This window comes from Malaclemys terrapin, chromosome 1 (assembly GCF_027887155.1).
Source record: "Malaclemys terrapin pileata isolate rMalTer1 chromosome 1, rMalTer1.hap1, whole genome shotgun sequence".
NCBI lineage: Eukaryota > Metazoa > Chordata > Testudines > Emydidae > Malaclemys > Malaclemys terrapin.
In genome coordinates this window covers 9,007,410-9,033,961 of record NC_071505.1, presented here as the reverse complement: position 1 = coordinate 9,033,961, position 26,552 = coordinate 9,007,410, and the positions used below count along the sequence as shown (strand labels likewise).

General features: G+C 51.8%; 1 protein-coding gene across 1 annotated transcript in view; it reads right to left on the bottom strand.

Moving 5' to 3' along the window:
* Positions 1-26,552, bottom strand: part of PLXNA4 (plexin A4) — a 632,199-nt gene that overhangs the window by 31,709 nt on the left and 573,938 nt on the right. Inside the window, exons 25-28 of the mRNA XM_054015834.1 lie at positions 15,392-15,551; positions 6,967-7,070; positions 2,960-3,059; positions 955-1,145 (exon numbers count right to left, since the gene is read on the bottom strand). Coding sequence (XP_053871809.1) covers positions 955-1,145; positions 2,960-3,059; positions 6,967-7,070; positions 15,392-15,551 — 555 coding nt within the window. The remainder of the gene's footprint in view (positions 1-954; positions 1,146-2,959; positions 3,060-6,966; positions 7,071-15,391; positions 15,552-26,552) is intronic.

The window sequence follows — 26,552 nt, the reverse complement described above, 5'->3', positions numbered from 1 at the left end:
GCAAAATGGCTCCCCCAGCTCTCTGTGAGTGAGTGACATAACCTAACCTGCGGAGAGGTGAGCGTGTTTGTCTCAGCTCATCCCGCTGAACTGCCCCTCCACGATGCATGATGAAGCATCTAGCTAGCTGGTACGCCTTCCAGCACAACACCACTGGTGAGACAGCCCGGTGTCCGTGTGGGCCAGAGGGATGGGGTGGGACAGTGAGTAACGTTCCCTACAGATTTGTGGCATAACTCACAGTCCCATTTTGCCAGGCTGGCTTTGTCCTTTGAACATGTCCAGGACGTGCTCCCTAGGCTCCCCTTGACCTCTTGAATCACATGTGGTCGGCTCTACAAACAATTCAGGGTATATCCTCAAACCAATCTGCTCCTGCCCACATAATTCTGCACACACAGGGATCCCCGTGCAGGAAGCCACTGTTGGTAATGCCACCTTTCCTCCCTCGTCCAGGCTCACAGCCTCGCTGCTGCCTCTGGCTGCTCCTTCTCCCTCCCCAGTCTCTCACTAAACCCTTCGTTCAGATCACCAGAAGCCACCCTTTCCTCACTAACCCGTTGTCCGTGCCTTCATCGCCTCCCACCTTGACTATTGTAACCTGCTTCTTCCTGGTCTCCCCCTTCTCACCTCTCCTCCAATCCAGCCGACCCAAACCATTGCTCTCAGAGCCAACTTCCTCTCCCGCCGCTCTGCACATGTTATCTCCCCGCCTTCTGGACTCCTCCACTGACTGGCTCCTAAATTCAAGCTCTTCTCACTTTCTACTGCGCTCTCCCCATGTACTTCCCAAGCTTCTCCCTTTACCCTCCCTTGGCTTCACACCTTGTCTCATGCTTCCCCCTACACTGGGAACAGTCTCTCCTATCTTGCCCATGAAGAGTCCCATCTCCTCCTTTAACTCCTCTGAAGCCCGCTTCTTCAAAGTCCCATTGCCCTTCTCCAGCATTATACCTTGGTGGCTAGCAGCCTGGTCAGGTAGATCTCGGACACCATCTTGCTGCCCCGGTCACCCTCTTTTTGGTCTCCGTGCTCATGATTCTTGACTAGATGCCACATCTTGACTCCACTCTCCAGGTCAGGTGTGATCATGGGTGTGCGGGAGCGCAGGCTGTCTGGGCTGCCCGTGTAACGGATCATGTTTTCTGGAACACAAAGCCACAGATTGCTCAAGAATCAGTCCTCCACCTTCAAGAAGAGGTGGTCACATTCAGGGGGTCAATGCGTTTTCCCAGGGAAATATTCTGCAGTCGTGTCTGCTTTAAAAATGGAAATCCACTACCAAATTTCCCACGGCTGCCTTAGCTGCACCTGCAACATTCGCACACGTCTAGACGTTCCTAGGCGACTGAGCAGATACACGGAAAAACTTCCCTACCATGAGTTCAGTTAGCCCGGGAAAGCATCTCCCGGGGGAAAGGATGGGAGCCTCGTCCCGCCGCACAACGACAGTGAGGCTGGACAAGACGCTAGTACGTTTAGAAAAGGGGATGGTCCAGCACTGGCGATGTGTACACATGTTACTGCTGTGATTGAGGGCAGGCAGCCACTCCTGGAAACGGGTTCCTTCGTGTGTAATCAGAGCAGGATCCTGAGAACCCACCACTCTCACTGGCTCCTGCAGAAGTTGCAGATGTCCAAAGAGCTTCACAATCCATGGGCTTGTCTATGGGTGTGTGTTCGGCTTGGTACACCTCTCCCCCCAGCCGTTTGCTCCCTCCTTCCCCCAGCCCACCCCATTCACTACCCACCACTGCGTCACTCCCTCCTCCAAAGGGGGAGTCCCCAAACCTGCCCATGTGGATAGCGTGACGCCCCATTGAAAGCCACCTCCAGCGTTACTACTTCCCTTTCCACAGGCCCGGGGTGACAGCCTGGGCAACCCCCCTGGCCCTCCAGCAGTGCTACAAGTTAACTGTATTTCAACTGTAGTTAACACACAGATGGTGCCCCTTCCAGTAGCAGGTTCTGAAGCAGCTTCATTAATGCATTCCTGGCCTCCCTGTATTAATTACTGGATGGAGTGCCCATGTTCACTCTGGCTGCTGCTCCCTTTACTGCAATTAACAATCACTTCTGACTCACCACATTTCCCCCCACTCCTCCCTCAGCCCCTCTTCTAACAATCCAGTAGCACAGAACTCAGGAAATAGAACAATAATGAAACCACCCAAACCCCCTTCTTTGCAAAGGTCACGGTGTCCTTCCAGAACAGCAACAGCGCTGCAAAGAACATGAATATTAATAAGGCCTGGTGCATTGCTCATGTCCTTGGAGTAAGGGGAAGCGAGTTCCTCTGGACATTGAGTAACTGTACTTTCCCCCAAGCTACAGAGGACGAAGAGGATCAGACTTACTTTCATATATTTAAAAAATTGGATGAGGCAGCTGGATCCAGGGCAGTGGATGGTTTGTATCACTCTCCTGTTGCAGTCTGGAAACTCATTTCCCTTTAACCCTCACCTGCTGCTGCACTTCTTGGGCCAGAAGTCCAACCAACAGGCAGCTACGCACGTGGGTGCATCAGCGGCGAGAGGAGCTGGTCTTGGTGACTCAGGAAAGCTAAGTTCTATTCCGGGCTTTGCAGCAGAATTTCCGCAGAAAGACCCACTTTATCTCTCACGTCACCTAGCCTCAGTCTCCCCATGGGTTAAATGGTAATAATGGAACCTGGGCTGCTCAGTGAAGTGCTTGGAGAGCTAACGCGCTTGAGAAGTGCTAACTTTTACTGTTCCAGGTGTAATCTCACCCGGGCCAAAGTCACCTGGATAAAAGAGTGACATAGACACCATTAATTAGAATAACGTAGCCCTTGGATTGTCCAGTGCTTTTCATCTTCACTTGCTGTACAAATGCTAGTTGGCTGTGGCATGCTGTTCCCTTTGCACGTGCTCAACATCTCCCCACCGTCGTGGCCACCAATATCTCCCCTAACGTACATCAGCAAACAGGCCCTTACCATACTTGCTAGCTGAGGTCCTGGAGACAGTGGAGTTGTTGACAGCATTGTAGGCAGTGACCTGCTTGGAGACTAATGCTACCACCGATCCATCTGGCACCTGCGGAGGAAAGAGAACTTACAAATAAGCCTCCTAGAGCTGGCCAAAAAGCGCACCCAATAACATAAAGGAAACCCAGCCAGTGAAACCCGAGCGATCAATCACTATCCCTGCTGGAAGGATCCCATCATTAGTTACTTATGGCCCACCCCTGCAAACCCTTCCTCACAGGAGTGGGCCCAAACCCTGCTCTCCCCTTCTTGCCCTCCAGTGCAAATCTGGAATCACTCTGCTCAAGTCAATGGGCATACTTGGTATGAAGGCAGAATCTGGCCCATACAGGGTCTGACCCAGAGCCCACTGTAGTCAATGGGAGTCCTTCCATTGACTGCAACTGGCTTTGGAGCAGGCCCTTAATGGGCTACTCCCATGAGGAAGGGTTTGTAGGACAACGACATGGAATTCGCTCAAGGGCCTTGTCTTTGTACATGTCTGTAAAGTGCCCAGTGTGAGATCCATACCCACATGATTGTTTTTATAATGGACAAGAGACTGCATCAGGCTTATCTTTTAAAAGTGGGGAAGTGCCAATTCTTCTAATTGTTCAATAGTCCATAGAACAAAAGCATGACATTCAAAAGGTCCATGACACAAGCTCTTATAATGAGAGATGGTCTGAAGAGTCTGAAATAGGGTTTGGCTAGAGCTTGGGGTTTAAGATCAAGACACATCAGGTTCTGAGGTTCAGAGCTGATGGTCCCAAAACCTCATCAGCTGTTCTCACAAGGTTTCAGCCCCAACTACTGGGAGTTTAATGAGATCAGATGATCTTGCAAGTTCTCCATCATTTTTGGCTGGAATCTGATTTCAGCCTCATCTATGTGGGGCCTGGAAAACAGGCCCCCTCCAGTGATGGATCCAAACCAGAACCAGTGATGGGCTAGGATCTGGGAATTCATATCTTCCAAGTTTTCAGGAGGTTGGATCTGAGCTTCTGATTCAGGCCATCTCCATGGAAAAAGAACTCAACACTCAAAGAGAAGCTGATGTTAACAGAGACAGTAAATTCACTGGGGAGGCCAAATTCTGAGACCTAGGGGAACGGCTGGGACCCAGTTCCTTGTAGTGCCCCTCACAGACTGAAATTAAGTTGCTCCTCCAAGGTCTCACAGCAAATGAGTTGCGCATGACACATGTCAGTACTCTTTCCCCTAGACAACACTTCATGGGAATGAGCATTTCATATACAAGGTGACAAATGACCTCCTGGCATCAGAGTAGACATGCACAGACTCGGCACAGGACTTTGCCACACCAGTAGGGCATTGCCACTACTGCAACAAAGGAGGAAAATGGTGTTTCTATTGTTCTGCCCCTGTAGATGGCGGCTGGATATCTGTTGTGCTGCGGGAAGTCTCACATAACATCTCAAAGGGGGAAGAGAGCCTCTTGAAATGAGACAAACCTTCCGATCCATTAGCTAGGCATTTGTGTGGCTTCCTTTCAAAAGCAAGTGAAACAATAAGCAATTCTGAGCCAGTGGGGAAGCGAAGCTGTATCAGGAGCATCGTGGATAAATAAGAAGTTATAAAAAGAAGACCCCCCCCCCACAACCTGTGAAGAGCCACTAGCTCTTGTCTCTGTAATAATAACAATTAGCTCTTATGCAGAATCTTTTCATCTTCAAAGCACATTACAGATACTAATTAATCAGTTCTCTCAACACTTGCGTAAGGTCTCTGGGCTAGTAGCCACATATTACAGATGGGGCACTAAGAGGATAAGGGTCAGGTTTGTAAATGCATTTAGGCACCTAAGGACACAGCTAGACCCCTAATGGGATTTTCCAGAGTGTGTCGGTACCAAAATCTCCCTGACATCGGATGTTTAACAGGGAAGGTGGTTAACCATCGGAACAACTGTCCTGAGGCTGCGGTGGATTCTCCGTCACAGGCCATTTTAAAATCAAGACTGGAGGCTTTTTTCTAAAAGATCTGCTCTGACTCAAACAAGGGAAGCTCTCTGGCTTGGGTTCTACAGGGGATTGCACTAGGTGATCACAACGGGCCCTTCTGATTTGACAATCTAGGAACAGGAGTTAGGTGCTTTTCAAAATCCCACTCGGCACCTATCTACAGCTTTAGGCACCTAACACCTAACTTTAGGCAACCTGGTCCCACGTGACATGCCCAGGGAGCCAGCGCCAGTCTTAGAACTCAGGAGCTCCCAGCCCTGTACTCAGGGTCAGATCCTTAGCAAGTGTAAACGGGTGTGGCTCTACTGACCCCAGTGGAGCTACAGTGGTTTATACCAGCTGAGGATCTGGCCTATAGCATTGACCAGCCGTAGATCTCAAAGCACTTTGCAGCAGAAGGTAAGGGCAGCTGTCCCCACTGGTTAGTATCATTATCCACTCAGGGATATGACACCCCCTATGGGGACAAAGTGGCTGAGCTAGGACTAGAACCAGGATCTGGTCAGCGCCCTCACCACTGGACAAAGCTGCTGTCTGTTCCACTGCTCTCCTTCCTGCTTCCAGACAACAGGCCAACTTCTACTGCCGCTAATGTCAAAGATCCTCCGGAACGCAGTAGCCTTGCCCTCCAGGGGCAAATGCATCATTCTCCCTCCCCAGCAGAAGAAGAGAATTAACCTGTGATCTTCTCATCTCCACTCCCGTCTATTTCTAATCTGCTCGCCTTCCCCTGCTCCCTCCTCTGTGCTGATCACCAGCCGCAGCCTGACATCTCATCTACTGCCAGTGGGGGGCCTTCAGTAAAGCCTCCCCTTTAAGAGGGCAGCAGCTTATCTCTTCCCCTAGCCCCACCCCAAATAGTTTGCAGGAGGGTTTTTATTAGGCCTCACTGGACTGATATCAGTATGGACAATGCCAGCACTAGTGGCCTGGGGAGAGATGCAGGGCCCCTTCTTTCCCAGTGACTGGCAGCTGAGTAGCTGTCAATCATCATCCCTTAAAGCAGAGTGGTTTTCCCTTCTCTTATTCCCCTTCCTACTGTATATCTGCCCTCTTCCCCGCCTATCGCACAGGGCAGAGTAGGCAGGGGGAAATCCTCACTAGAAGGAGAATCATGGGAGGTCGGTGTTAGAGCTGGCCAACAAATTTTTGTCTGAACCGTTTTTTGCTGGAAAATGCTGATTCAACTAAACTGATTTTTGGTGTGAAATTGCATCGATTCTGATGACATTTTCCACAAAAACAAGTATTTTGGCAACAGAAGCAAAATGGTTTAGGAAAATTTTGAAATTTCATTTCAGAAACAAAAATTGTGTTTCAAAATGTAGTTTATTTTAATATTAGTAGCATTGTTTTTACATTATTTCAAGGCCCATCAGTAATAGTGCAGAATATGATGTCATATGTCAAAGCATGTTCTCATCTGACATAATATAATAGCAGAAACCGTTTTTATTGAACGTTTAGATTATTAATTTTTAAAAGCCATTCAGGGCAGTGCTAGTTGGTTCAGCTTGAAACATCGTATCCTATTTTCTAGCTCAAAGTGTCTCCTGTTTGTGTTGTAGTGAAACAGTCTGACACTTCGCGGGGGGAAAGGGGGAAACGACAGAACTTATTTACAGAGCGTCATTGCCTGGGATTGCTCTTTGCTTGTTCCAGCCCCAGATCTCAGACAGGGCTGGCAGGGGAGCAGCAACTCAGATGATGAGAGCAGCAGTGTAACACTCCTGTGGAGAAAGAGAGAAGGTGCAAAGCAACTGTGTTAGGAGGTGCAAAGCGACTGTGTTAGGAGACCAGATGGTGCAACAGCGACAGTCTCTGGGGTGAGATCTGTCGGTGGCCTTTGAAGAAGGGGTAGATGGGTTGGGGCAGAGAGTGACAGGTCTTGGCAGTGCCAGTCCAGTTGTTTGATTGGCACTGAACCCTGCTAGCAGACGCAGGTAACTTGGCCAGGCCTGTGTCCCTGGCAGAGGGCTCCTGTCTCGTTACCTGGTAGTGTGCCAAGGTATTGAGTCTCTTCCAGTCGTTCTCTATCTTGGTGGTGATGTCTTCGTCCTGCAGGATCATCCGGGCCCCACTCACCTGCCGCCACTCTGCAGGGAGAAAGGGCACATTTCACTCTGCTCTGCCGAGTCTCAGGGAGATGAAGGCAGCTCAGCATACACCTTACACATGTAACATGGAGACCACGAACCATCAAGCATGACAACACCGCCCACAAACACCTGTCAGGTGATCCAAAGATACACACAGTGCACAGAGACGCACACAAGACCTTCCCACATACACACACACGGAAAAAGGCACACTCCATATACATGCCCATGTCACGTATACCCCTGCAAACCAGGGGACAGGTGAACCTTCAAAGATTCAGGGAGATGATTCAGAGAAGTACCCAAAAGCATAAGCTACATGGCAAAGTTCTGAGTCAGTTCTTACATTATCTGAACGGGTTTGCTTGCTCAGGATAAAAACACACATATCCCACCACCATTCATCACACACACACACGCACCCAAAGTCTAACTCCTGGCTGAGATGAACACAGAACAGCTCCTACGAGCTCAGCCGTTGGGATCATGCAATGTAGCTGTTGCCCACAGGCCTCTGAGTCTGGTCGTAGGGCCATGGCCTTTTTGGGTTGCAAGGTGTAGCTGATTGACATCAGCTGAAGATCTGAGCCATAGAGTGACAGCTCCTTGGGTGTGGCCGGTGCTGTCCTTAGTGATTTGCACAGCACCAAGTGGACCACTGGGCTCCGGCAATACTAGTACTTGGTGCTTGTACGGCACTTTTCACCCACAGATCTCCAAGCGCTGCCTGTAGGGAAGGGGAGGCCCATTGACACTCTTTTACAGATGAGGAGACTGCAAGCCTCTTGCCTTTCAATCCCACGCCCTGCCCGTTATAAGACCCTGCCTCCTCCAACACAACCCTACCAAGCCATATGCAAATGCATAGGGATCCCGTTTCTCACCAGCTACAGTAGACATCTAATCTAATGTCTATCAGCATGGTAGCTAAATGCCAAGTGCTTGAATGAGTATGTGGTGCTGGTAATTGTCTCTACATTCTGCTGACTGGGCAGTCCCATCTGGTGGCTCCCTTTGGGAGAATCTTGTATTGAAACTAGGGTTGATACATACCTCTATCTGAACCGAACAGCCCCACTTTCCCTCAGATTGAAGACTTGACTTATTTGCCCTTGGGCTAACCACGTGTGGGAATAGCCAATAGTACCATAGACGTGACCAAAGATGTCAAACGGTAGTTTAATTGGGAGAAACTACAGCCAACCACGGGTTAGCCATAGACAACTTCGGTTTAACCAAAGGCAAAAAGAACCACCCATGGTTCAACCATCGTGGTCACTGCCAAATACAGCTTAACCACGACCCCGGTCATCATAAACCATATGCATGTCCTTGAGTTAATTAAAATGAACCTCTGAACGTGGAAACATCACCTGCCAACTCTCTTTACGGCTTCTAATGTAAAAAGTCACGAATTGTTGCAAATTTCTTTTGGTTTCAGCAATTTTCTCATCCCATAATTAAACTTTACTCAGAAAACTGACCCTTGCTTTTACTATTCATTTTAATGAGCAGAAGATCAGGTGCTGAGTGTTTGTTGCTGGATGTCAACAGAGCTCTCTCAAGGATGTAGCAGTTGGCTGGTCAGTAATACACCTCTAACTCGATATAACGCTGTCCTCGGGAGCCAAAAAACCTTACCGCGTTATAGGTGAAACCGCGATATATCGAACTTGCTTTGATCCACCGGAGTGTGCAGCCCCCCCGCCTCCCCTTCGGAGCACTGCTTTACCACGTTATATCCGAATTTGTGTTATATTGGGTCGCGTTATATCGAGGTAGAGGCGTAGTTACCATGGTTAGGGATCACCCCAGATTGGCCAGGATTTATCCCAACTCCATGGGATCACAGTAGTGTCAAAGCACGGCCCTTTGTTCCTAGCCACACCTGCAAAGAATCCCAGAGCCCAGGTGTTCTAGACCCAGGTGGTGCAGGGACTGGAGCATTGGGAGGGGAAGAACGTCCGGAAGGAGCTCTTTCTATTACAGAGTGTCCCATAGAGTGTAACAGCTGGCGGCCGCATTCCACTGCCACTTTATCAGTGCCTCCAGGAGCTTTCCTCATTGGATCCCTTATCCTCACCAGCACTGCCTGCTCCTGTGTCTAATTCCCCCCCTCCCCCCCCAAGCAGCTTCCCTGGTCAGTGATACTACAATCGTTCCATGCCATATACGCTCCTACATAGCTAGGTCAGTAGACAGACAGGCCCGATTCTCACTTTTGTGGTTGGGTCGGGAATGGAGGGCAAACGTGGCTTTTGTCTAGCTTTGCCCTCCTGGTATTCTAGGGCTGTGCAGGGCTGATCCAACTCATGCTCCGCTGCCGACGGGCCCCGGGGGGCCAGAGAATAGCCATAGCGCAGTGCACTCCAGCCACCCTCTCACATTCCCCCCATCTCCTGGGGACTGGCAGCAGGGCTAATGTAGAGCCGTGACACCAGCTCCACACTGCTCAGGGAGTGCCCTGTGTGGGAGGTCTTCTCATTTCCACCCACTTTAAGGCCCCTTTAATCAGGCCCATTGATTTTACATTTGTTTCTCATCAGTTTCATTCTTTTTCTCCCAGGCTAGCCCAATGGGCTGCGTTTGGGTTGGGAACTCCGCAGGGGAATGTTTCAAGCCACACAAGAGCCATTCATGTCCATGGGTGAAAATCCACTGAAGGTTTGAATCCTGAAGCCCTTACTCAGGATTTCTTGAATTTTTTTCTCTGGCCAAGCGCCATGGACTTCAGCGGGCATCTGGGGCAGGGCTGAGAAGGGATTCCAGAATTTGGTCGGCTGACTTTAGTGGGAGTTTAGTCTGAGTAAAGACACCCTTTAGTAACTAACATCTCACAGTTTATGCAGCTGTTCCTTAAATACCCTTTCCCTCTCTGCTAGCACTAACAGGCTTGGTCACTCCCAGCATTGGAAGGGAAGTGGTCGATGTGGGGAGGACAGGAAGGAGATAAAGGTGACCCCTGCATTCATATTCACAGCACTAAGTGAAGATTGTTAGCTTTCTCCTCAACCGCTGCTCCCCATTCCCTCTCCCATCAGATCAGCGCACTCCTCACAGCACTGGCACAGAGGAGAGACACACTCCAATCCAATTTGTTACACTTCCGCTTTCCAGAGCGCGGGAGGGAGGTAAAAATCCCATTATCTTTATCTTGCCTTCCAATCAGGAGTGGCGGTAAATGCAAACTCAAGAGACAGTTGCTGTGAACTCTATATTTCATTCAGCAGACAGTGTATCCTTTTATTGCACACAAGAATGACTTATTTTTAAAAAAATCCTCTTTTAGTTCAAGGGAAAAGGGAAATTCCAGAGGCCTTTGACAAGAGGGGTTATTTGAGCTGCAGCTGAGGTCTGGGTGGGGCTTGCAGACACCCCCAGGGAGAAGTAGCCTGGAATCTTGGAGTCCTACTGTTTAATCCCATTAACCACTTCCCCTCCCTGCGAGGTTCCCCAGTGGTGCTGTGCAGTGGAATGAGTTAACCCTGCCCACAGCCCCTCTGAGGCAGGTGAGCATTAACAGCCCCAGTCTACCACGGAGGAAACTGAGGCAGAGAGAGATTCAGGGGGAGATTTTGAAAGGCACAAAAGGGCAACTAGGTGCTTGGGTCCCATTTAAAGTCAGTGAACGTTGGTCACCTCACTCCCAGATGTGTCTTAGATGAGCTTGCCCAAGGACACACCAAGAGTTCATGGCAGAATGCAGATCCCCCAACTTCTAAGCCTTGGCTTTAGCCTTGCTCTTTAAAGGAAGGTATAGACTGTAACACACTTAGCCAATACTAGCAGGCCCCGAACGCCTAGGCATTTTGGGAGTATCCCACCTACTCCAAACCACCCTGGGGTGCCCTCCCTAATAGGCCCTGGCCAAGATATTCTGATGTGATTAGTGACTTTGGATGCTTCAGTTTTTGGACCCCGAACTGCTAGTGCCTTAAAGGGGCCTGATTTTCAAAGGGTGTGCACCAGGCCCTTTCTGAAACCTGGGCCCCTTTAAAGCATTTCAAGCTGCACCCCCAAAAATGAAAAGGCACTCAAAATTACTGGTTACTTTGGCACCGAAGTGCTGGAGTAGGCAGGACACTTTTCACACCTAACAGTGAGCGCCAGACATGGCATGGGCCGGGCTCAGGGGATTAGACTTGAGATGAGGAGCCTTTCCTCCCTATGCTACAGGTTCCAATGCAGCCAGATAGGTAGTGACTGAAAGCTGTTACTATTAGCTGACTGGTGGCCTGTGTGAAGTGAGTTGGGAGCCTCAGCCAGGGGTGGCTCCAGGCACCACTGCACCAAGCGTGTGCCTGGGGCGGTAAGCCGCGGGGGGCAGCCTGCTGGTCGCCGTGAGGGCAGCAGTCAGGCTGCCTTCGGCGGCATGCCTGAGGGAGGTCCGCCGGTCCCACGGTTTCGGCAGCGGGTATGCCGAAGGCACGGGACCGGCGGACCTCCCGCAGGCATGCCGCTGAATCTGCGTTACCAGCAGACTTCCCAGAGGCGTGCCGCCGAAGGCTGCCTGACTGCCGTGCTTGGGGCGGCAAAATACATAGAGCCGCCCCTGGCCTCAGCCCTGTTCTTAGCAGGCAGGTATCCACTCTGCTGATACAAAGAACATCGCAAGCGGGGAGTGGTTGGCAATGCTGGTGGGCAGAGGGGCCAAGAACTCCCACCGCAGAGGTGAGAAAGGGAAGAGCCCCGCTAGGCCCCATCTCGTCCATCACCATGTCGGTGCAGGGCCGTCCCCCTCCTGTATTAGTATTTAATTCAAATGGGTCATAGAGACTAAATGAACTCCCCACCCCAGAGTTGATCCTTCCAGGTCACAGCACACTGGCAGGGGGCACCTGCCCTGCTATTGCCCAGGCGGTACCTGTCCACTGCCCAGGGCTGTCAATCAATCACTTTCCACCAGCTACACTCCCTGTTAAAAGCAACCAGAGCACAGGAAGGAGGGAATTTCTCTGTTTGGAGAGAGTCTGTTTTGGGATCCTTCCCCACCCCTTAATGCTCTTTTAAAGATGTGGCTATTGCGTTGGTTAGGATTTTTGAAATGGGCGCTGTAAAAAGAAGCCTTCAGTAATTGGGCTTTTGGACTAAAATGTAACCTCGAGGTGCCCAGAATGAGGGCGTTCAGCCAGCAAGCCCCCAGGGCATCTGTGGAACTGAACAGTAGGACACTTTCAGCAGGTACACGCTCTGCCAGTGTTCAGGTGGAGGGATAGCTCAGTGGTTTGAGCATTGGCCTGCTAAACCCAGGGTTGTGAGTTCAATCCTTGAGGGGGCCACTTAGGGATCTGGGGCAAAATCAGTACTTGGTCCTGCTAGTGAAGACAGGGGGCTGGACTTGATGACCTTTCGGGGTCCCTTCCAGCTCTAGGAGATAGGATATCTCCATTAATAAAAATAAAAGCTCCCCTGCACTTAACAACACAAAAGAACCCATTAGCTAGCTTGCTGCTTCGTTCCACCTGAGCAATGGGTCCTCGCCCTGGACCGAGAGCCCTGAAAATGCAAAACAGTTTTTCTCTTCCCGGACCTATGGAGATTAAGGTCAAGAAGGGACCACTGAGAGCTAGTCTGACCTCCTACATAACACTAGCCAGAGAAGTTCACCCAGTGAGTCCTGCTGTTCAAAGTGCTCACACCAGGGCTGCACTGATCCCCAGAGCTTTCTGCTCACTTAGACTACGAACATCTGAAGAGCAGACCCCCCTCTCTTCCACGTTATGTTCCTTTCACTGTCATTGAAGGACCCCATGTTCCAAGGAGCTTCTGTCTCTCCGGGAGGAATGGCTGTGGCTCCCTCTGGACATACACCCCTCTTCCCCACCGGACTCCCCCAAAGAGAGTTATCTCTCCATCTTCATTGGCAGGTGAGCTAAGAGAGCCTGTTGCTTTACTCACTGCTGGGAACAGGCATTTGTAAAGACCAGAGCAGACATCACATGGCTCATTAGGGTGCCAACTCTCCCAGGAAGCGGAGGGGGTGGTTCTGATACAGAATTCTGGTTCAGACCCAGCTGAGAGATAGGGCTACGCAGCCCCTCATAGTGCTTATGGGACTCCTGGCTCCCTGTTCTACCAACGCTCAAACGTATTCCACAGTCCCCTGGCAGACCCAGCACCCTCTGTCAATGCCCATCCTTGGATCCAAACTTAATGTGTCCCCTGGCACCAGCCCGGCACACGGCCTGGATCAATGTATCCGGCCTGAATCCGCCGCACCCCCAGTCTCCAGTTCCTGGCTGGCCTCACTCTCACCCTCACCCAGTCCCTCGCTGACACTCGTCCGCTCCAAAAACATCTCGGGTTCATTCTCGCTAATTTATATGATTTGGTTTTTATTGCTGCTGCTTTTGGCAGCTTGTTCCATTATTTTAACCACCCTTTGTGAGCAAGAAGCCTGCTGCAATTGCTGACGGGCATCCCTCTCCCCCCTCATCAGTTCCCCCCCCAACTTAACTTCAATCCCTGACCTCTCATTTCTGCCTTCATTATCGTCCTGAATGGTTTCTTGGCATCAGTCCATTTCTTTTCCTCTTGGTTTCGCATCTGCTTTTGCAGGATTTTATAGACTCCATAATTTTCCACTCAAGTCTCTTTTGTTTAAGGTCACAGAGGGCAAATTCCGGCTAGTCTGCTCCCAGGATGCAATCCCAGGTACTACACCAGGGACCATAAGGGTGGCCCTGAGCAGCACTTAGTACAGTGCTGTGTCCTGTCCTTCTATCCTCCTGCCAGAACCTCCAGCAAAGAGAAGCTACCTGGGACCTGCCGCTATACCCGACTGCAGATCTCTCAGCCTTCCCAGTGCTTTCACTGCAGAACTAGGCTAGGAGAGGTTTCTGGACTCAGACCGTGTTTGTGCAACCCCAAACATTGTAGCTTAGAGCCTGTGCATGAGAACTGGACTATGAACCCGACTAGACATGTAACTGAAACGGACATGCCTCGTTCCATTGTCCAAGCCAAGTGAAGTACTGAAGAGCAAACAACGCGTTGTGGTGAAAAGCGCATGAGCTCTGTGAAGTCCTTTGGTTTATAACACTCTAGAGCAGTAATGTAATGTAGGGAGGAGCCTGACAGCACTCTGGAGCCGTGGGTGCATATCTCCCGCTCCTAGGCAGGGGGGAGACTCAGCTACTTTCCTGGCACTACCCCTTGTCCCTGCTGCTCTCCCCTGTGGGATCTAGGCAGGGTAGGCAGCCAGCAGGGGGTAGGTTGGGTTGGGGACCATGGGGAGTCACATTGCCCATCCCTGTGGCCAGTGGAGCTCGGGGCAGGAAATCAATACTACCTGGGCCAAGCAGGGCCGGTGCAACCTATTGGGCGACCTAGGCGGCCGCCTAGGGCACTAGGATTTGGGGGGTGGCATTTTCTTCGGCGGCGACCGCAGCGGCCGGATCTTCAGGAACTCCCTGCCCCAGCTCACCTCTGCTCCGCCTCCTCCCCTGAGCACGCCGCTCTGCTCTGCTTCTCTCCCTCCCAGGCTTGCGGCGCCAAATAGCTGATTGGCACCGCAAGCCTGGGAGGCGTGAGAAGTGGAGCAGCGAGGGCGTGCTCGGGGAGGAGGCGGAGCAGAGGTGAGCTGGGGTGGGGAGCTGCTGCACGGCTCCCCAGGCCGGGGGTGTGTGTGGAGCTGCCACGGGGGGAGGAGGGCGCCTCAGGGCGGAGAGGGGGTGGGGAGCTGCCACAGGGGGGGCGCCTCAGGGTGGAGGGCGGGGCGGGGAGCTGCCGCGGGGGGGGGCACCTCAGGGCGGGGCTGGGAGCTGCCGCAGTGCTCGGGGAGGAGAGAGGGCGTAAGGTGGAAGTTTCGCCTAGACCGCGAAACATCCTTGCACCGGCCCTAGGACCAAGGGGCTGTCTCAGCGAGGGTGCAAACCCCATCGGAACCCTCCACCCTGACAGAAGGACTAGCAAGAAATCTCAGCAAGAGGAACCTAACTGAGATCACCATCACTCCTGGGGGTTTTCCAGCAGGATGGGGCAACTGGGCCCTAGGGTTCTCAGCCCTGCCGCGTCCCTTTCCAGTCCTTGGCCAGCTGGACTCCTCTGCGCAGGAGCAGGAACACAGGCTGCTCTTCCCTTTGGGGCTGTCCTTGAGGCAGGAGGAGCAGAGGTGTATGGTCTGGAGGGCAGGGAGAGTCTAGTGTCTCCAGTTATTGAGCCCGCCGGCCCTCCTCCCATTTCTGCTGCTCTGCTCTGAACACGCCCCTTCCGTCTGGTGAGGTGGTGGCTCAGAACTGAACACAAGGTCCCAGCTGGGTTTGAATTACAGCCCTCCCTGCCCCCCCCACCCCATGATGGGCCACATGTTCACATACCCAGGTCCATGTCAGCAGCTTTGGGCCTGTGGGAGCACGGCACATTCTTGAAGATGGCGTCAAGAATCTTCTCCTTGACCTGCGTGATGGTGTCGCAGTTGAGGATCTTCACGGGAATCTCTGGGCTGTTCACGTTGTCGGGGTTCACGCAGCTCAGGACCTGAAGGAGGGAGACAGAGGGGCAGTGAGAAGAGCCACACCCTTGGGGAAGACATGGGACCCCCCTCATCGCTACTCCTTCCCAGACAGCTCAGAGCTAGCCACTGGGTCCTACAGCATGGATGGCTCCAGCCCAAACCTTCAGGTGACTCTAGCCAGGGATGATACAAGAATAAGGCTCAACACCTGTATGGCTCCTTAACCAGGACCTGGTCATTCTCCTCCCTCACAGGAGATCCAGGGATCTGGTTCCAAACAATCTATATCAGTCAGTCCACGACAGGGCTGCCTACACTCCCTTACACCAGAGTCATTTAGCATCACGCAGGGTCTGCTCTTGCTCCCACTGAAGCTAATGGCAAATGTCTTTAATGGAAGCAGGGTCTGGCCCTTAGCTAGGTACTCTGGAGTCCCAGCTGTCTGCTCGGCATCTTACAAGCAGCAAGATGCAGAGGGATGTCTGCTCTCCTCGTGTCGCTCTTCAACCCCTTCCCCGCTACGTGGGGACCTCTCCCAATGGGTTGGAGTCACAATACCCAGCGAGCTCATCACAGTGGCAGCCCTTATAGTGAATTTCCTTGAGCCTCACCCTGGCTTCTCTTCTGTGATTGCCATCCAGAAGCCCATTACTGCCAGCCCTGCATTTGCCACCAGGATACTTGTCCCATTAGGAACGGGACAGTGGCCAACCAATCAACTCATTGCACACAAGCCACCGACAATGTGCTCACAGCTTTCGATCAGTGCTGACCCTGGGCTAGATCTGAACTGGTGACCTAGTCCTCCGAGTCCTCCAAAGCCCCCTCGAGAGCTTCACAGTTGGTTTGACTGTCCAGATAGCCTGGTCTTGAATCCCTGAACTCCTAGTTTGTTTTCTGTCCAAACTCTTCTGCAAAATGAGGGGACAGGCACTGGAATGGGTTCCCTAGGGAGGTGGTGGAATCTCCTTCCTTAGAGGTTTTTAAGGTCAGGCTTGACAAAGCCCTGGCTGGGATGATTTAGTTGAGATTGGTCCGACTTTGAGCAGGGGGTTGGACTAGATGACCTCCTGAGGTCCCTTCCAACCCTGATATTCTAAATAGCCTCTGCATCAGGTGAATTCCATTACTTGGAAATACAAGAATTCTTGAATAATTACATCTTGCTCTGGCACTTGGCACAAGAAACGTTACCCAACTAAAGAGACCTCTGGTTCCTAGGAGGACAACAGCATCTGCTCCCCAGCCTCTGTGCAACAGCTAAATGCAAAGCAGATGGGGCCAGATGGGGGAGGGGATGTCTTAAAGTCACACACAGAATGTAATGGAAATTTGGCCACTAACTCACAGACATTTATAAGTTCAACATTCTGTTTTTTTCTCGGTGAGAGAGAGTGAAGTGTATAAACTTTTATAAACGTAAGGCACCTTTATATTTTGGAGGGTAGTTAAATTGAGCTGTTGGGTTGCATGTGATTGTTAAAGTTCCCATGGCCCTTTTACAAGAGCAGAGGTGTTAATCTTGGTGTCCTGGCCAAATTATTTTGACTGTAAATTCCCCTGTAGTGTTCCATAGCTCCAGGATTCACTAGATACGGGATTCTTCTTCACTTCCTGTCCTAATCTACTGAGCAGTGCTGTACTGTCTTATTAAAGGAATGTCACGTTCCACCCCAGAGGCGGCTGCTTTTCAGTGGTGGGTGAAGTGGTCACTGTACGTTGTTTGCAAAGGGCTTTGGGATCTTCTGAATGAAAGGTGCAATATACATGTAAGGTACTAATACGATTATAATACTGTTATTTATGAGTCACTCCAAGAGTGGAGGAAAAGCATAAATTCAGCTAATAAACAAGCCGATAATACAATAACAAGTAAGATTTCTATAGCATCTTTCACCTCAAAGGATTTCACAGATGTTTACGAAGAGCACCACTAAAATGAAGCCATCGCTGTGGGTGATCAACTTGCCCCATCACGCTGCACAACTCTAGGGACGGGACATTTTGATCAAGGACACCCAGGCAAAACTCAGTTCTTGTGAAAAATCCATGGAGAGGAGTTCTTGTTAAGGTGTTTCCCCTACAAAGTGAACGGCACAGGGCTCGATAGTGATCGATAGTGGACGCACGATGGATTGAGCGGACCCTGACGAGAATGGACCCTGTCAATTTCATCCCTAGCAAGGACGAAAGCGGTCCTGATGGCGCATGCTGGTTATTTACCATCCTGCCGCCATGGCAAGATCTCACAGGAGAGTGAGAGTGCACGGCTGTATGTCCGTGTCTCGGGTTTGCCAGCAGCAAGCTCCCTTTAATTTTACAGCAGCCACACTGATGTCCAAGCTCAAGGTGGCCACCTGGCTTCACATTTCACAATGGAAACAAAACAGCCTTTTGCTAACTCAGTCAAAAGATGGAATTAGATCTAGACACCTGACCAGCTCGGGCTTTTCAGGATAAGGCAGGGAGGCTCCTTCCTTCTCTACCACAGCATCATAGAATCATAGAATATCAGGGTTGGAAGGGACCTCAGGAGGCCATCTAGTCCAACCCCCTGCTCAAAGCAGGACCAATTCCCAACTAAATCATCCCGGCCAGGGCTTCATCAAGCCTGACCTTAAAAACCTCTAAGGAAGGAGATTCCACCACCTACCTAGGTAACCCATTCCAGTGCATCACCACCCTCCTAGTGAAAAATTTTTCCTTAATATCCAACCTAGACCTCCCCCACTGCAACTTGAGACCATTACTCCTTGTTCTGTCATCTGCTACCACTGAGAACAGTCTAGATCCATCCTCTTTGGAACCCCCTTTCAGGTAGTTGAAAGCAGCTACCAAATCCCCCCTCATTCATCACCTAGAACTGACCCTTGGAGGAAGCAGCCAGCCCTTTTTACCTGCTGGTTGGGCCCTGATTGGCTTCTGGTAGCCCCCAGCCCTTCTAGTTGCTGGAGGACCAATTCTCACTGGTTCCACCAGCAGCTGATTCTGGGTGGGCTTTTCTTAGGCCATTCTTGAAAGTCTAAATTCGTTTCTTTGAGTGGGATGTGCCACAGCACGGGGCAACAAATGCCTCGTACAGCCCAACACAGTCCATTCCAGTGAAAAGGTCCTCTGGGTGGGGATGGGAATGGATGCTCTCCCTTAAACTGTGAATGGGGTTGGGAGAGATTAGACACACAGGTACTCTCATAATGGAACAGAGCAATGACTATCCAGGCCCTGATGGTGACTAATGCCACCTGTTTTGGAGGAAGATGTCAGCTGCCAATAATGCCCATTGTGTGATGCTGTATCAGCACTTGCATAGTACCTGTCATGTGTGACCCATCTCTGCAGGAAATCCAAACCAAACGCAGAACCATGACACCTGTCACCTCCTTGTACTTGCAAAGACCAGAACCATAATTTCTCTGGGCTTGGGGCTGTGTAGCCTCAGTTCCCGTCTCTTTCCCATTATACTGCACTGCAGATAGCTGGATTCTCGCAGCCCCCCAGCTGTACAAATCTGAGCTCTCCCTGCCTCTCACTTGTTTCTCAGTCAGTGTCCAGTTTTCAGTGCAGTTCTACACTCCTCCCCCCAGGCAGTGCAATTTAAATACCATCCCCTGGTGTGCATCTCAGTGGAGGTCAGGCCTCTTTAGTCAGGTTTTTTATGTAACACATTTATTACTTGCCCAAAACAATCCCTTTTCAAGGCCCTGAAACTCAGAGAGACAAGCCCTAGGCTCGGAGCTAACTCTAGACAATGAACTTCCTCCATGCATTGCAACTGTGGGGTGAACCGTCCACTACCTAGTGGGAAAGCTGGAGATGCCCCTAATGAGTCTCTGAGCATCCCCCATAACCAAATTCACGGCCATGAAAAACACGTCACAGACCGAGAAATCTGGTCTTCCCCCGTGAAATCTGTTTTTTTACAAAACTGTGACATTTCAGATTTAAATATCTGAAATCATGAAATTTATGACTTTTAAAATGTATGACCACGAAATTGACCAAAATGGACCATGAATTTAGCGGAGCCCTATCCATAACGCCCTGGGCTGGTGGACATCCCCTTTGCCCCTTTCATGTAGGCTGTGGGATCCAACGGGGGTTTCTCCAGGATCCCCCTGATCCACCAGTATACAAATGGCCAGATTCATTCCCACTCAGCAAACCGAATCCCATGTACTCCTGGAGGGATTCTGTCTGGGGAGGGCAGCTTTAAACTCCAGCGGGGTTGCCACAGGACCCCTCTGGTGGAAGCTGACCAGTAGATGAGCATCCCCTGCCTAGCCTGGTTCCACCCCTTCAAGGACTGGCTCCACCCATGTATTGGGTTGCATGGGGCAGCTCCAGTGCCCATGGAAGGGCAGAGCTTGCTGCAGCTTGTGCCTGGGAACTTTCCATTGCAGCCTGTGGGTGACGCGGACCCCAGGACAGTGAGTCCAGTGAAAGGCACACACACATTCCTTAGAGCAGGGAGGGGGAGGTTCCCGGTGGCTTGCACTGCTTGGTTGTGCTTTCCAGCTGGCTAGTCTTGTATGGGCTGTGCGCTTCACGGAGACTTTGATACTCACACCAATGCATGAGCACCCAGCACCCAGCCATTCACAACCTGTCCCCGAGCCCTGCAGAGAACCACCAGACAGCTCCTGAGACAAGACATTTCTGCTCCCCCTTGTCACCTGTCCTGCATTACCCAGGCCTCTCCTGTGACGTCACTGGAAGAGCTGCGGGAGGGCTTTGCGGGTATGTAATCCCACACTGTGACAGGTGAAGACTCTGCTGAGCGGCAGCAAGGTGGGCACCAATCACGGAGGCAGCATAGTCTAATGGACTGAGCACAGGACCAGGAGTCTGGAGACCTGGGTTCTAACCCCAGCTCTGCCAGTGAGCTGCTGGGTGACCTTGGGCATACCATCTCTTTGTGCCTCTGTTTCCCTTCCCGTCCCCTATCTGCTTGCATCGGAAGCTCTTCAGGCACACGCTGATCCCATACAGGGTGTCTATACAGCACCCTGCTCTCGGGGCTTCTAGGTAAATAATAATCACAGCTTGGGGATGTTAACGCTGCAGTCACACCTGGACACATCTGTGCTGTGACATGGAGACAACTGCACCCAGAGGCTTGAGGACAGCAGTGGGAGAGCGCTAACTCTTCCTCTCCTGCTCTTAGCCTTGGGTTAGGGATGGCAGGGCGGGGGCTGGAAGGAGGCATTCAGTGGCAGTGCTTGGCAGAAATCAATCCAGGAGGTAATCCCTGAAGAGGAGAGACACAGGAGAGCCCTTTCATGGCTCATTAGTGGCGTCTTTCCCTCCGATGGGCCTTAACCCAGGGCTGCTTGGAGCATTTTTCTCCCAACAGGGTATGGTGTCAACTGCTGTTAACTGATTAGGCTATTAGTACTAGAGCCGTCGCAGTGTGCAGGGACCACACAGCGTGCGCACGCCGCTCAGAGACGGACACGCGCTCGACATTTATCGGACACCCTGCCACCCACACTAATTATAAAATTCTCTCGACAGCTTCAAAGGGACTTTGGGGCCTTTGCTCCTCTGCCTTATTTGTGTCAATTTGTGTTATTTGTGGCGAGACAGGAGATGGGTCATCGTTCATTCCCAGCAGAGGAAGGCAGGGAGGTGGTTGCAGGGTGAGGGGCTTCACATCTTGTGTCTTGCTCTGCTAGGGTTATTATATTTTAATAAAACATAAAGAGGACACTCCCCGTGGCCCTGGCCCCGGCCCCGCCCCAACTCCGCCCCTTCCCCGCCCCAACACCACCCCTCCCCTGCCCCGCCCCAACTCTGCCCCTTCCCCAAAGTCCCTGCCCCAACTCCGCCCCCTCCCCTGAATGCTCCTCCCCCTGCTCCTCCCCCTCCCCTGCTTCCTGCGAATCAAATGTTCGCGGGAAGCCTGAAACAGGCAGGCAGCAGGTAGGCTGGGGCTGGGGCTGGGGCGGGGGCGCGAGGAGGTGTGGCCCTGGCCGGCCCCGCCGGCCAAGCGGCTCCCTCCGGCGGCCGGCCCCGGCCAAGAGGCTCTGGCCCCGGCATCTCGGGCCTGGCCTGGCTCGGCTCGGGCCCTGGGGCGCCGGCCCTGGTTCCGTCCGAGAGCGCCAGCCCCGGCCGAGCGGCTCCAGCCTGCCCCGGCCCCAGCCCTAGCGACTCCAGCTCAGCTTGGGCCCCGGGGCACTGGCACCGGCCCCGGCTGAGCAGCGCCGGCCAGCAGCCAAGCACCCCCAGCCCTGGTCCCAGCGGCTCCGGCCCAGCTCGGCTCGGGCCCCGGTTCTGGCCGAGCGGCTCCGGCCCGGCCCTGGCCCGGGCCGAGCAGCGCCGGCCCCAGTGGTTCCGGCTCCAGACCCAAGCCCCACGACCCCTCCCTATTTTCCCCGACATGTCCGGCTTTTTGGAATTTCCTCCCGGATGGGGATTTGAGGACCAAAAAGCCGGATATGTCCAGGAAAATCCAGACATGTGGTAACCCTAACTCTGCACAGAGCCGCTGAGCGCCCGCAACTCCCAGTGAAGGCAATGAGCACTCAGCACCTTGCAGACTGGGACCTTAACAGCTCTAAGATACGGAACAATCTAGGTGAGCTTTACAAAAGGCTTGTAGACCAGGCAGAGGTTCACTCCCATGTGATTAAGGCACATAACACCAGGTGGTGCTATTAGAGCCAGCACTCGCAGGTCTATTTATCTGACTGTATAGGAATCAGAGTTTGGAGAAATGCTCATTGTCGACTGTGATGCAACTTTTTTTCGAACGAGCATCTGACCAGTAAAAATCTGTTCTCCCTTCATCTCTCCCTGACTGATGATTCCTTATGTACCTGCTGCCTCCAGGGGGTACTCACACCAGTAGACAGAACATTACACAATGCCTAGACATTGCCTTCCTCTACAGCAGGGGTCTTGAACATGCGGCCCACAGGGCTTGTGTGTGGCCCGCCAAGTTCCCTGCGCTCCCCCCTCGCCTACTCGTGGGATTGCCTCCTGACACTGCGAGCCCCGCGCTGCTCTCTGAAGCAGCCGGCAGCACGTCCCTTCGCACCGGAGGGGGAGGGGGAAGGAGGCAGAGGGCTCCGGCATTGCCTTCTTCCAGGCATCGCCCCCTGCAGCTCCCATTGGCCGGGAACAGGGAACCACGGCCAGTGGGAGCTTCGTGGGAGGTACCTGGAGGAGCGGCAAGAGCAGCACAAGCAGGGAACCCTGAGCCCCTCTCCCTCCCCCAGGGGCTGTAGGGACACGGTTCTAGTTGCTTCCTGGAACGAGCAGCGTGGAGCTGGGGGCCAAGGCAGGCAGGGAGCCTGCCCTGGCCCCAGTGAGCACCGCTGCCACCCCGGAGCCGCTCTAGGTAAGCGGCACCAGGCTGGAGCTTACACCCTGAACCCCTCCTGCACACCCAACTCCCTGCCCTGAGCCCCCCGCCACATCCCACACCCCAACTCCCTGTCCTAAGCCCCCTGCCACATCCCGCACCCCTCCTGCATCCCCAACTCCCTGCCCTGAGTCCCCTGGCCCTGCCGAATCCCACACCACTCCTGCACTCCCTGCCCTGAGCCACCTGCTGCACCCTGCACCCCGACCCCCTGCCGCACCCCCTTGTACCCCACACACCAACTCCCTGCCCTCAGCCCCCGCTGCACCCTGCACCCTTTCTGCACCCCCTGGGGGCAGCGTTGAGGTGGGGACTTCAGGGAAGGGATTGGAATGGGGCAGGGAAGCGGTTGGAAGAGGTGGGGTAGGGGCGCGGCCTAATTGGAAGGAGTGGAGTGGGGGCAGGGCCAGAGGCAGCGGGGGCGGGTGTCAGTGATGCGGCCCTCTGGCCAATGCACTAGTCCTCATGCGGCCCTCGGGGTCATCTGAATTTGAGACCCCTGCTCTACAGCATGGGGGTGCAGGTCACTTGCTGGGATTATCCGGGTGTTTCTCACTTAATCACTTCCCTGTCATTGCAGAGACCTCAGGCACCTGGTGCACCTTGGTCCCTCTTATTCTCTGCCTGTGGCACATCATAGTTTAGTCTCCTGTGGGCTGTAATACTTTGGTCTCATTTCGGTTGTTGGGGGTGGTGTTGGTGGCCTGTCATACACAAGAGGTTAAACTACATGATCTGGTGGGTCCTTCTGGCCTTGAACTCTAGGACTCCGTGACATCACTTTCTAGATAGACCGGCAGGAGTTTGCTGCCAGGGATGGGCAGCCGGGTTTGGAGCGGAACCAGCCCCAAGCGGTGTAGTCGAGCCAGCGAGGCACATGCGTGAGGTTCAGAAATTCCTGATGGCAATACTGATTCCTATCGGGATATATTTGCCTGCTCTTGAGATGTAAGAGGGAAAACTGATTAACACCAAACAACACACAAGTGAATGGAAGAGAGCTTTGTTCAGGCTGATGCATAATTACTACCGCGTCTCCCTAAGTTGCTTCACTTCTCCTGATTCTGTTTTCAGTAATCATTTAAATAAATATATGAATAATAAAACATTGTATATAAAAAACCTCCTCCTTCCCAAACCCTAGACTGGCACCTCATGGCCAATTGCTACAAACAGCCATTTCCAAGAGTCATGTACCAGGGACCCTGGGCGTGTTGGGTGGATTAAGATCGTGTAGCCACACCCTGGCACACGTCAAACCCCGTGATTGCTATCCAGATGTAGTGCAAAACTCTTCAGCGGGGACCAGCTGACTTAGAGAGGGGAGGGATCGGGATTTGCTTCAATGGCATTTCTATCACGCTAACAGAAATCTAAAGCAGTTCTTCCTTTGTTTCATTTTTTAAAACAACTCCAAAACAACATCTATTTATGGGGAAAAAACAACCCAGTTGAAACAATAGAGAGACCAAAAGGAGGGAAAGCCTCATTCGTATTCTGCTTCTTTTTAATCTCCATCGCCGGAGCAGATCTCTGTAAATCGGCTAAGATTCCTATCGGGATATATTTGCCTGCTCTTGAGATGTAAGAGGGAAAGCTGATTAACATCAAACAACACACAAGTGAATGGAAGAGAGCTTTGTTCAGGCTGATGCATAATTACTACCGCGTCTCACTGGCTGCTTTATATCCACCAGCCTTAAAGGACTGGAGGGATTTCCTTGGTGAAAAGGATTGCTCTGTCAATTTGGGTCTATATTTTTCTCTCCCTTGCCGTGTTTCTCCAAGTGAGATCTGGACCCCATGACGCTAGGTGTGGACGAGCACGTACTGAGACAGTCCGTGCCCTAACAGCTTACAATCTAAACAGGCAAGACAGACAAAGTCCAGGGAAACGGAAGAATTATTATTTTATACACGTGCAATGGAGGCACAGACAGATTAAGGGGCTGGGCCATGGCCACACGTGGAGTTGGGTCCTGACCCTGTGCTCTCCTGAGTCCCTGTCCAAGTGCTGGACCACAAAACATCCTTCCCCTTATCTCACACCCCTCACCTCATTAGCAAAGCAATTACTCTCTCTCTCTTTCCTATTCCCTCGCCCTCTCTTTCCCCCAGCCCCTTTTCTCTGAACATCAAAGGGTAGCTTGAGGAATCTGGGGTGGGGTTCCCCTTGCATTCCCACTTCACTTGGGATGCACACACAGGGAAATATCAAGTGGAAGTAGGGAGGTGGTATTAACTTTGTATACAGCACTAGAGACAACATTATTGGAGTCCTGGTTTTGGTTCCCACGCTTCAAAAAGGGTGAAGACCAATTGGAAAAGGTTCAGAAAAGAGCTACGAGAACAATTTGAGGTCTGGAAAACTGGAAAACCTGCTTTCTAGTGGAGAGACATAAGAAGTTGAGTCTACTTAGTTTATCCAAGAGAAGGTCAAGGGGGGATCTTAGTCCTGGTCTGCAAGTACCTACACAGGGAAGAGGTTTTTGATAGTTGACAGCTCTTTAGTCTAACAGAAAAAGGCAGAACAAGATCCAAGGGGTGGAAGCTGAAGCTAGACAAATTCAGGCTACAAATAGGCACAATTTTTTTAACAGAGTGTAATTAGCCATTGAAACAACTTACCTAGGGACATTCTCCATCACTTGAAGTCTTTACATCAAGACTGGAAAAAAGAGATGCTCTGACTCATGTCATGGGCGTGATGCAGGAATTGTGGCTCAGAATTTCCCTGGCCTGTGTTGTGTAGGCAGTCAGGTTGGATGAGGCCTTACAGGCTATGAATTTTAGACTGATGAGGGGGAGTTCTGTAGTTTGCTGGGAGGGAAAAGTCTGGCTTTCCTTTTGAGACGCTATGTTAGATCTTTACACTGAGTTTCTGCAATGCAAACGTTGGTGCTAACCGCCTCAGCAGAGTAAATGGGAAGTGACTTTTCATGTGGAATACCTTTAAGATTGGATGAGAAGGATGCTCCTGGGAGGAAGGGGTCGCAATACTGAGATGCTGTGTGAACCGGCTCTACCACAGGATGGCTTTTGTAGAAGCTAGGGATGGACAAGACCTGCTAGCTCATCCAGTCTATCTCAACACTGGCCAATGCAGGGTCATTCTCTCTGCTTTCTCCAGCCTAAAGCAATGTGGCTTGTCCCACGTTCCTTGGGAGACTGTTCCACGGGTGAATAGGTCCTCCGGTCAGTAAGTTATACTTGCTATGCAGCCTCAGTATTCCCCACTCCATTTCATCCTGTTTATCCTAGTTAGGAGCCGATATACAATAGTCACTGTTAAAGCCAACACCTGGCCGCAGTTAACAGGACTGTGAAGCTACTGCAGTATTACACTCAGAATAGGAAATCAACTGCAGTAAGGGATATAAACCCTCATGCTTCAGGCCATAACCCAATCCCTCTCAGGGGTCAGGAAGAAACTCTCCCTTGGGGTAGGTAAATCCATAACTACCTTCTGTAGGGTTTTTGGTACATTCCTCCGAAGCAGCTTGTACGGGCCAATGTCAGAGACAGTATACTGGGCTAGATGGAACTTGGGTCTGATCCATTGTGGCAATTCCTGCGAAATAACTGTGGTATCTCAGAAATCACAGTACGGCAACTTAGAGCAACTACTGGATATTCCTGGACGTTCTGGAGATGATAA